The 12229-nt window shown below is 36.8% G+C and overlaps 2 protein-coding genes across 2 annotated transcripts in view; one reads left to right on the top strand and one right to left on the bottom strand.

Annotated features, from left to right (window-relative positions):
• LOC127859356 (uncharacterized) overlaps positions 1-12229 on the top strand; it is a 181739-nt gene that overhangs the window by 61525 nt on the left and 107985 nt on the right. The gene's annotated exons all lie outside the window — the stretch shown is intronic.
• The window catches only part of LOC127859355 (BTB/POZ domain-containing protein 16-like), a 77917-nt gene continuing 69993 nt past the window's right edge, over positions 4306-12229 (bottom strand). The window contains exon 9 of the mRNA XM_052396709.1: positions 4306-4424. Coding sequence (XP_052252669.1) covers positions 4306-4424 — 119 coding nt within the window. The remainder of the gene's footprint in view (positions 4425-12229) is intronic.

The following is a 12229-nucleotide window of genomic DNA, read 5'->3' as shown; positions in this document are numbered from 1 at the left end:
TTCTGAATTATTGACAAATCTCCTGAATTACACAAATATATCACCCGCCCGATTTATTGGCATAAACTCTGAATAAAAGACAACACTCATGAATAATAAACATAACTCCTGCCATATAGAAATAACCACTTGACTGATAATAACATGATGCAGAGAGCAGCACTAAACAAATACAAACACCTGATAGTAAATAATGAAGATAAACATTTTTATAAAAGACATCGTAAATGAATTATAGTGAAAAAACACAAATAAGTCCTATAAAAGCTTGGAAACACATTTTAAGCATTTCCATAGTTTAATGAATGAACGCAATCCATCAACAAAGGCTTTGGAAAACTGCAACAGTCCTTAGTGGCAAAAACCTATTTTGTTTATCCAAATTCTTGAATAAAAATACTTATAACAGGTGTATGATTTATGTCATTCGGCCTATCCTTTAGCTATCCTCATAACTAATGGGGTGTCAGGACATTCCCAAAATAAACTTTAATCAGATGTACAGTCAATCTTGTTTTTAGAGAACACTAAAGGAGTAACCAAAAGTGGGCTCTAAATAAAAAGGCCATTTGGGATGATGCGGACCTTTGACTTTTAAAACCAGAGTAGGATTATCCCTTTTGACACAAGGATTTCAGCTTTTGTAATCAAATAAATATAGATTAAATGAATAAAACAATGTCTTACTAAAAATTAGTTGTATTTGTTCACTATCATTCAAAATACAATCTAAGGTTTGCACTAAGAATTTGGGTTTTTTCTGACTCCAAACTCAATTTAATTTAATTACCTGCACTTTTACTCTTCGACACTTCCAATACCCCGAATTTTCTCATTTAACGTAAACACTTTCCGTTTTGACATTTTATTTCTGCATGTAAGCTTATGGAAATCTGACTCGATTATGGTACATAGGGAAATAAATTTCACGTCGATTGAAACTTAATAACAAACAGCCCGATTGGAAAATTTGCTAACACAAACTAACTAGAGCTTTGTCACAGACGTGACGAATACCCCCACATGCCGCATTGACACATAATATTTTGCATGTCGTCTTTACAAAAAACAGCTGACACCATGCTCAATTTTTAAAACGCACTAATGACCCCTTGACCGAGTTTTTGACCCAGAAAGGCCAATGTTCTAACTTGGCCTTAAGATCATCTCCATAAAACTTCTGACAAAGTTTGGTGAAGATCAGATGTAACTACTTGAATTAGAGAGCGGACACCATGCTGAATGTTAAAAAACGCACTAAGTGACCCCGTGACCTAGTTTTAGGCCCGGAATGGCCCATGTTCAAACTTGTCCTAAGGATCATTTAGATAAAACTTGTGACCAAGTTTGGTGAGGATTGGATGAAAACTACTTGAATTAGAGAGCGGACAACATGGTGAGGTTTAAAAGGCACTAAGATACCGTGTGACCTAGTTTTGACCAGGCATGACCCATATTCAAACTTGACCCAGACATCATCTAGATACACTTCTGACCAAGTTTGGTGAGGATTGGATGAAAACTACTTGAATTAGAGAGCGAACAACATTGTGATGTTTAAAACGCACTAAGTTACCCCGTGACCTTGTTTTTGACCCGGCATGACCCATATTCAAACTTGCCCTAGACATTATCAAGGTACAACTACTGACCAATTTTGGTGAACATTGGATAAAAACTACTTGAATTAGAGAGCAGATAACATGGTGAGGTTTAAACACACTAAGTGACCCCGTGACCTAGTTTTTGACCCGGCCCATGGCCCATGTTCGAACTTGACCTACACATCATCTAGTTACAACTTCTGACCAAGTGTGGTGAAGATCGGATTTAAACTACTTGAAATAGAGATTTCAATTTTAATGAAGATTGGATAAAAGCTACTTGAATTAGAGAGCGGATAACAGACTTCCCACTTTTACCACAAAGTGGTCGCTTAATTCAAGACTTGGACATCAGAATACACTAAAATCAGCGGTCGATGGATGCGTTACAAACAAGTCGCTTAATACAATATGAAATATAGTAAAAAGCTCAGGCGGGATTCAATGTGGTTGCATAAGACAAAAGTCGCTTAATTCAAGTGGTCGCAAGCACAAGATTGACTGTATCTGAGATGATTACCTCTCTCATGTACTAAACTCTGCCATATGAAACATTTTATGAATCCTGGTTTCTTGAACAAACATGAGCATGTACATTGGGTCTGAGCAGGAAGAGATATGAACAGTTCAGGAGCAGACAGTAATTGCTCAACATCAACAGGAAATCACCATGCAAAACAGGATAACTAGGTGGTATAAGAGTAATTCTTCTTTAATGATACTTGGCTCTTTTGGGAAAATAATGATGCCGGTGCTTTTGTGTATTTATATTTATATATATAATTGTTTTGTCCTTTCTTGCTGCACTATAAATACCATATTTTCTCAATATGTGTTGTTCATATTTACATAAATGAAAATTTATTATTACCTGGCCAACCTGTTTTACAAATCAAAGACTTGCATGCTAAAAGTTATCACATTCAAACTTCACTTAATTACTTCTTAAACAAGAGATGTGTTTGTTAGAAACACAATGCCCCCTTTTGCGCCGCTTTGAAGCCATATATTTGACCTTTGACCTTGAAGGATGACCTTGACCTTTCACCACTCAAAATGTGCAACTCCATGAGATACACATGCATGCCAAATATCAAGTTGCTACATGTGTCTGCAGCGACATAGAAGTTATGAGAATTTTGCAAAAGCTAAATGTGAAACCTAAATGCAAAGTTTGGGAAAGAAAGACAGACGGATGAACAGTCCGATCACTATATGCCCTCCTTCCAGGGCATAAAAAAATTGTATTGTTTTAAAATTTTTTCACAAATGAGCTCATGTGTCTACACAATTTTATCCAATTGGGATTGGTATTTACAACAAAAATCCATTTAGTCATTAATAGCATTTAAAGTGGGCAATTACTTGGAAAAGGTTGATACCCCTGGGAGAGCTAAAGAAAATGCTATCAAACTGTTGTAGAAATTGTACGTCATTTTCTTCTTGTATTGTGTCTTGATTTAACCCAACAATCTTCTACAACCTTTTTAACTAACGAAAATGTTATCATACATTGAACAGTATCCGAAACCAGACAACCGGCTTCCTAAGGTTTTTTTTTGCATTCCGGGACAATTTGGCACCCTTAAAATTTGTCGACGAGGACAATTGGCACCCGATGAAATATTCCATCTTGACAATCAGCACCCGATTAAAGGCTATGGCAACATTTAAGTTTTTTTTCGCCAATTAAGACATATGACTTGGTTTGACTTTGCTGTGAAAAACATTTTTTCAAAGGATAAGGGACTTTGTTAAGGGACTGCAACTGAAAGTGACATCTGCCCTTTGATAAGGGACTGCAACTAAAAGTGACACCTGCCCTTTGATAAAGGACTGCAACTGAAAGTGTCACATGCCCTTTGATAAGGGACTGCAACTGAAAGTGACACATGCCCCTTTGATAAGGGACTGCAACTGAAAGTGACACCTGCCCTTTGATAAGGGACTGCAACTGATAGTGACACCTGCCCTTTGATAAGGGACTGCAACTAATAGTGACACCTGCCCTTTGATAAGGGACTGCAACTAATAGTGACACCTGCCCTATTCTGTTCTGAATAAGGGACACAACTGAAAGTCACACCTTCACTTTGATATGGACTTGGACTGAAATGGCACCTGCCCTTTGATAAGGGATTTCAACTTAAAGTGACATCCACGCTTTCATGAGGGACTGAAACTGAAAGTGACACCTGCCCTTTGATAATGGACTTAAACTAAAAGTGACACCTGCCCTTTTATAAGGGACTGCAACTGAAAGTGACACCTGCTCTTTGATAAGGGACTGCAACTAAAAGTGACACCTGCCCTTTGATAAGGGACTGCAACTAAAAGTGACACCCTGCCCTTTAATAAGGGACTCCAAACAGAAAATGACAGCGCCCTTTGATAAGGGACCCCAACAGAACAGTCTATTAAATAAAGGATACAACTGAATGTCACTTAAAAGGGGCCGGAACTGAAAGTTACATCTATCCTGTGATAAAGGACATGAAAGGAAGGTCACAACCTAACCGTCAATAGTAGACTTGCAATAAAAGTGACTCTGACTCTTTGATTTGGGACTTGCAAGGAAAGTCACACTGACTCTTAGTTAATGGACTTGCATGGAAAGTGAAAACTGACTCTTTAATAAGTGACTCAAACTTAAAGTGACACATTCACTTTGATAAATGACTTAAAAAGGAAACAATTCCACCTACCCTTTGATGAGGGACTCAAACTGCAGCACGCAGGCCGCTGCAAGTACCTCAGGGAGCAGCTCGGTATCCACGTCGATGTCATCATGGTACATGTTGCCTAGTGCTACAGCCATTGCTGAAACATGGAAAGGCTTAATGTTTTTTTAAACAACTTTTGAACATATAGCAAAAATCTTACTAAATGATGCTATGACAACACCTAAAATATTATAATTGAAATAGTATTTCTTCCTACATTCTGTTATTCATTTAATACCTTGATTATTTCTCAGTATAGTTTTGTAGCACAACTGCTTTTGAACAGAAATCATTATTTTTTACATAAAAATATAACAAAGGTGAAAAAGAGACGTGTTTGTCAGAAACACAATGCCCCCTACTGCGCAGCTTCGATACATGTTTTTTAATTTTGACCTTGAAGGATGACCTTGACCTTTCACCAGTTAAAACGTGCAGCTCCATGAGATACACATGCATGCCAAATATCAAGTTGCTATGTGAAGGGACATAGAAATTATGAGCATTTTTTGAAACCTAAACGCAAAGTGTGACGGAGAGACAGACAGACGGACGGACGGTCCCATCACTATATGCCCTCCTTCGGGGGCATAAAAATTCACATCTCAAAAACAACTTAATTTACTTTTTTCCTATGAAGCTTAAAGTTTTGTGAATAGTGACCCAGTTGTCAGGAATGGCCTAATTTAAGAACAAAAATGAGAGGTTTTGTCCCTAAATTAGCGTAGAGTCTTATATTGTGAAATCATATAAATCAAAATCTAAATTGTGTTGTGTGTAACATACTTTTTTAAGATTTGACTGAAATTGTAGGCATCACAAACAGAATTTGATCAGACTTTAAATTAAATGTCTAATGTCATAATCAGTAAACAAAAATAAAACACTAGTGATTTAAAGTTCTTACTGAAATTATCATTCCTAACAACCATTTGAGTAAATCAGTTTTTAATAAATTTATTTAAAAAAACTCAACCAGAATTTTACCAATTTAAGCTCTTCAGTCATATGACATGCAATCATTTGTGATTTAATTTGAATGTGTCCTATTAACCAGCTGAGCCCAACCAGAGATATTTATGATATGGTTTCCATGGCAACTCAAAGATCCTTAAAAGTAGAAGCATATGCTTTCAGATGCAGGAAACAGTGAAGTTGAAGGTGAACTGCTTCAGCAAAAGGATTGGATAAATCCCTTGTAGTGAAACATTGTTTTTAACTCGTTCAGTGCCCGAACTGAATTTTGAAGGCCTTTGCAAACAGTTTGGATCTAGATGAGACGCCACAGAACATGGCGTCTCATCAGGATCCAAACTGTTTGGTATTCTGATAGTATTCTTGGAAAAATCGAAGAAAATGCTAATTTTAGAAGTTGAGCAGACGACATTTTAGCAGACGACAAATTTCCCAGCATGCAAAGGGTTAAAACAATGCAGACAGACAAATCTAGTGCAGAGCTTGTTAACATCAGTAACTTAAGACTTCAATATGCCACTTTATAAATTACAAGAGGGCCATGATGGCCCTGTATTGCTCCACTGTTTTTTCTTTGCGAAAAAAAACGTGCAATGCGCATGGGTTGAAATGTACTCAAGCATGTGACTTTCTCTTTCTATCCCTCGTCCCACTGGGGGTTTAAAGTTGGAAGAATGAGCATTTTTATATATGGCAAAAGTTACTACCGTTTAACTAAACAGACTTAAAAGCCCGGGAATTGTTGCACAGGTCCTTTGCTTATATCGTAGGTACATTTATCTCTCCAAAAGATATTGTCGTTCTTTCTATTTCACATATTTTTTAGATGCTGAAGATCAAATCTATTTGATTTGAAACAGATTCACAAGACCCATAGGAATCAAAATGCCTTAACCCTTTACCAAACGACACATTTTGGACTTCCCAATTTGAAAAAGGTTGCGGACGTCAATTAAATTAAAATGGAATAAGAAGGAAATGATCAGGTAGGGTAGAAATAATTGTGATACAAGGAGAAATTGCTCATGAATCCACACATCCCTAAGACCAACAGGCCTGATAATATTATGATAATCTAAAGATTATTTCTTATATTATAAATGTATTTAATTAAGTAATACATTTGACTTCTAAGATCAATTCATAACTTATATTAAGACAAGAGGGCCATGATGGCCCTGTATCGCTCCACTGCTGAAAAAAGGCTGGAACAAATATTCACTGCATGTGCAAATACTTAAATATAGGCCTTATTTAAGCACATGTACACTTTTGTGACCCCCTGGGCTTGGTCAAATTTAACCCCAGGGGAATAATTTGAGCAAACTTTGTAGAGGACTACTATATCTCACTATATGTACATACAAAATATGGTAGCCCTAGGTCCTAGAGTTAAGGACAAGAATATTTAAAGTTTTCACAAAATAAGCAAGATATAAGTATATAATGTTCAACTTTGTGACCTGCGGGTCAGGGTCAAATTTGGGCCAAAGGGCATAATTTGAACAAACTTTGTAGAGGACTATAAGATGTTACTGCATACCAAATTTGGTAGCCATAGTCTGAATGGTTTTCAACAAGAAGATTTTTAAAGATTTCACAAAATAGGCGCTTTATAAGTGTTTATTCAATTGTGTGACCCCCCAGGGCAGGGTCAAAGTTGACCCCAGAGGCATAATTGATCAAACTTGGTAGAGAACTGTTAGATGTCACTACATACCAAATTTGGTAGCCCTATGCCTTATGGTTAAGGACAGAGAATTTTGAAAGTTTTCACAAAATAGGCACTATATAAGCATATAATACATTTTGTGGCCCCCAGGGCAGGGTCAAATTTGACTCCTGGGGCATAATTTGAACAAACTAAGTGGAGGACTATACAATGTCACTGCATACCAAATTGTGTAGCCCTAGGCCTAATGGTTATGGTCAAGATTTTTTTTTTAGTTTTCACAAACTAGGCAATATATACAGTACAGCTCACGCAAAACAAACATATTCCGCGTTCCGCGGAGTCAGACGCCATCTTGTGTTCGCGGAGTCGACTCGGAATCGACTATCTGGTCGCCGAGTAGCCGCGTCTGTCCGCCGAGGCACTCCGCATCTCGTCTCCGCGACACGCCTCGGCATGATGTAAAGGAATTTGTTGATGATGTCGAGTCATTCGGCGGACAATCGTATTAATTATAATTTACAATGTACATGTACCTCGGATAGAAATGGAGTTTCGCATAATAAAATTTATTACATGGAGCGTTACTACGTTGCGAAACAATTCACTACATAATACAAGGTTTTGCATCATCTGTCCAAATTATCCAAATGTCCAAATTATCTTTATTAACTGTTTCTTAACCCTTTCTCTATAGATGCGTATAATCCCGAGTCTATTGTTTCCCCGATACATGCGTTTATGACTGTCATTCTCAATTACCACATACATGCGAATTTTTCCGTCTCTATCCATTACCCGCTAATCCCGTATATTCCATTTTCAAATGCAAATTCTGATTAATACTGACGAAAAAGTGCTCAAGAAAACTCATTAACACAGACATCCAACATTTTTCTAAAATATCAAAGGAATCGGCATTGTTTCTAATTAAAGATTTGATGAAATAGGTGTCCAATCGGGAAAAGGGTAACACAAATAAATACATGTATAAGCCCATGATATTTTCGTGTCCAGTGTTTGTCTAAACACAAAAGCGCGCGAAAATAGGCGTGGGTGAATTTATTGGTACACAAACTACGTAGCGCAGACAACATTGTAAAACTTCGTAGTGAATTTCCATTTGAGTATCGGGGTATCTCGCAAATGATTTTGACATTTTCCTGAATAAAATAAAAGTCAAAAACGCTGTATCATTTTCATATTTTAGTTCGTTCAATATTGCAACAATTACTGTATTGTATCTGATTGCACACAAAGTGCCGTGTAAAGTTAATATTCTTTTACAACGACCAATAAACAGCGTCATCTATATTTAGATTTTATGCAACATGTATAAGTCATTTTCTGAAAATTGGGAGGAAGGAAAAGCGATTTTTCGAAAATAAACCAACGTTTTTTTTTTCCATTTAATTTGTCATAATTATTTATATTTTGTTTTGTCTGTGTATGTTTGATTGGGTCTCATTTGTTTTTTGAAGCAAATCTTATGAAAAAAAAATATCGTAATGGTAAATGTTTAAAGCAAGTCCCGTTTCCGAGATCATACGAGAATTACTTCGATATGTTACTGATAAATTATGGTTTTGACAGACGACACGTGCTTATCTAAAGTGTGTGGTTTTGTAATACACGGGATATTGGTTTATCGGTGCTTGATTGCGCAATAAACAAAGACGCAGTCGGCGGTTTTAAGAAGGCCTTTTGTACTGACCAACATAATAATTAATAGTGCACGTGCTTATCTAACATTTAGGGATAAAACACACGGGAGACTAGACACTTTGTGCTTGTTTGGGCCATAACCGGTGGTTATTTTCAGTAGCACACGTGTCCAGAAACTAACGAGTTCGGGTAATAAAGCACTGAGATTATGATCTGAAAACTGCCTGGAGTCCGAAATGAAACAAAATGCCGACAAATCAAAAGATTAACCGCCTAATGTTTCAGTATAAAAAAATGCCGACAAATCAAATGATTAACCGCCTAATGTTTCAGTATAAAATTCGATATTTTAAGGCGGGGTTCTCACTGCATTTCCTTTTGCATTCGCATACGCTTGTATAACTTGTTATTTGCACGGATTATTTAGATTACAATGAAAATGCTCTCGCTTTTCAGGCAGATAACGTGATATTACACAAGTCATCTTTATTTTCGCGCAATTTCTAAGAGAACAGCAGATTAACAAGTGTATTTAATTGTCACAATAATGATACTGTTTTGCGTCGCAACATTATTTTGGTAGTCACATTAATGCCGAGTTTAATGTTTCAATATATTGACCGATAATTTCGTTTATTAAATTATATTTAGATGCAACATGTACATGGCCATTTCTGAAAATCGGGACGAAGTGAAAGTAATCATTTTTAAATATAAACGAATATAAGTTTTTATTAAAATTGTCAACAGTATTTATATTTATTTTCTATATGTATAGTTGTTTGGTTCTCATATGGATTTTCGCAAATCTTATGATACTCAATATGTTATTTTCGATGTTTAAAGCAAATCTTGATTCCGAGATCATGTTCGGGATTAAACTGTGTAAGGTTCATTGATATGGTTATAATGACCTACAAAATCATTATGTATCAAGTTCCGTATGCAGAGAAGCTGACCAAAGGTTTACACAATCACGCAGAAGTAAACATATGTATTTTTTTCGGCAAATCGCCGCGTGTAAAGACGCGGCGTGATGCCGCGGATATATGCCGAGGCAGAAACAGACGCTGCGTCACTCCGCGAATTATCGCGGAGTGCCTCGGCATGATGCCGAGGGAATACTCGTTGTGGATGCGGAGTAATTTCGAAAACAAAAGTGTGTCCGCGGCATAGCCGCGGATTTTGTTGGTTTTGCGTGAGCTGTACTGTAAGCATATGTTCAAATTGTGACCCCCCGGGCAGGTTCAAATTTGACCCCAGGGACAAAATTTGAATAAATTTGGTAGAGGACTATAAGATGTCACAACATACCAAATTGATAGCCTTAGGCTGGATGGTTATGGACAGAAAGATTTTTGAATTTTCACAAAAGGCCCAATATAAGCATATGTTCCATTTTTTTGATCCCCTGGGGCAGGGTCAAATTTGACCCCAGGGGCATAATTTGAACAAACTTGGTAGAGAACTATAAGATGTCACTACATACCAAATTTGGTAGCCCTAGACCCAATGATTATGGAAAAAAGTTTATTAAAGTTTTCACAAAATAAGCCTTTATAAGCATTTATTCAATTTTGTGACCCCCGGGGCAGTTTCAAATTTGACCCCAGGGGCATAATTTGAACAATCTAAGATGAGAACTATTACATGTCACTACATACCAAATTTGGTAGCCCTATGCCAAAAGGTTATGGACAAGATTTTTGAAAGTTTTCCCACAATAGGCCTTATAAAGCATATGTTCAATTTTGTGACCCTTGGGGCAGGGTCAAACTTGACCCCAGGGCATAATTTGAACAAACTTGGTAGAGGACTATTAGATGTCACTTCATACCAATTTGGTAGCCCTACCCCCAATGTTTATGGACAAGAAGATTTTGAAAAATTTCAAAAAATAAGACCTTTATAAGCATATATTCAATTTTGTGATCCCCGGGGCAGTTTCAAATTGACCCCAGGGGCATAATTGACATGACGCCTTTTCTATGATTGCTCCCGCCCACTTAATCACGTGGCTCAGCGGGTAGCAAACCTAGACAAGCTAACACCAAAATGGCTTCATTGCCTATATACTGCATGTAGATTAACGCAATATTCTGGATTATTTTTATGGACTTTTTGACACCATATGACACTTGTATATGGGTTGTTTGTGTCATTTAGTTATTCTGCGAATGCAAAAAATATACGTTTATAGAGAACATCAGCTAATTATAACGGTTTTGTTCGGTACATGAATAACGCTCTCAAACGCTTGCGCGCTAGCCAAAATCGAACCTGTTATTACGTGTGATGTTGGTATTAGCAATAAATTAACACTTCTTCAACGGCATTTACCCATGTTATTTACGAAACATTTCCACTTGTGTATTTGACACGAAATAGCGCTTTAAACTGGGTTTTCTGTGAAGTTTTACACGCTTTCTGACACCGAGTGTACCAAAATCCCAATTGTTATTACGTATAAAAGTGATATTAATAACATTAAACATTGCTCAGGGGACAAAAATATTTATAAATGGCACTTGTCCTGCAGGACAAGTGCATTAAAAATTTTACTCGTCCTGCAAACACATGCACTTGTCCTTCAAATATGTGTGAAAGAAAGATTGCAAAGGACTGATATGACTAACAATGTTTCCTAAATCACTGCTAAAATGCTGCTTACTTAGTTATTCATGCCAGCTGATCACAGAAGATGTGTTACTTACTTTATTTATGAGGAACACAAAATAAATAAATGAGGACAAATTTGTTTTTTCCTTTTTCTAATGCTTGCGTGCTTTCCATTTCGGATGGTTGAACATCGCTCCTGCCCCCTTTAAAGAACTTTGGTATGTCAGACATTTTCAGATGAAATTCAGACTGGTTTAAAACCGTACTTCGCAGTAAAATAATTCTTTAAAAAAATCAATACTTACAGTGAATGAAGTCAGATGGTTCCCTGTCAACATGGACGCGCAAAGTTTACACCAAAAAGCCAATATTTACTCGGGACACAGTCTCGCATAACAACGCGCACCTGCTGTATGAAATTTACAATTACGATTTCCGTTCATTTCTACTTTCGGAATAGATATGCTTTAAGAAATGATTTTATTTAATGAAAAAGAGTCTTACTGGTCAGAAAATACATATTTTAACATCAGTTTTTTTTCACTCGTCCTGTAGGACGAGAGCTTTAGGGAAATTCACTCGTCCTTTCAAGATTTCACTCGTCAATACGAGCGGACGAGTGGAATTTTTGTCCCCTGTTGCTTATGGGACATTTATCAATCACTATAATTGAAAGTGCAAGACAGCACAATAAGTTTGGTCATTGTCATATATAAAGTAGCGCTGTATGAAGGGGAATTCAGTAAAGCTACCTGTATCAGACACTGGCGCAGGTACCGACTTCTCCCAAGTTCGGCATTTATTGGTTATATCAGTAATAATAAATCTTATTATGTGGCATTTATCGATTTGATTCTATTAAAATAGAAACATATAATTGTTTTCACTTGTTTCTGACACACACAAAACTCGATTTACAACGGGGATTTTGTTAAGTTACGCAAAGTTGGTACCAATCTTCTCTATTATTC

This window comes from Dreissena polymorpha, chromosome 15, assembly GCF_020536995.1.
Source record: "Dreissena polymorpha isolate Duluth1 chromosome 15, UMN_Dpol_1.0, whole genome shotgun sequence".
Classification (NCBI taxonomy): domain Eukaryota; kingdom Metazoa; phylum Mollusca; class Bivalvia; order Myida; family Dreissenidae; genus Dreissena; species Dreissena polymorpha.
Note: the sequence above shows the minus strand (reverse complement) of the source record. Positions and strands in the feature narration are given on the sequence as shown.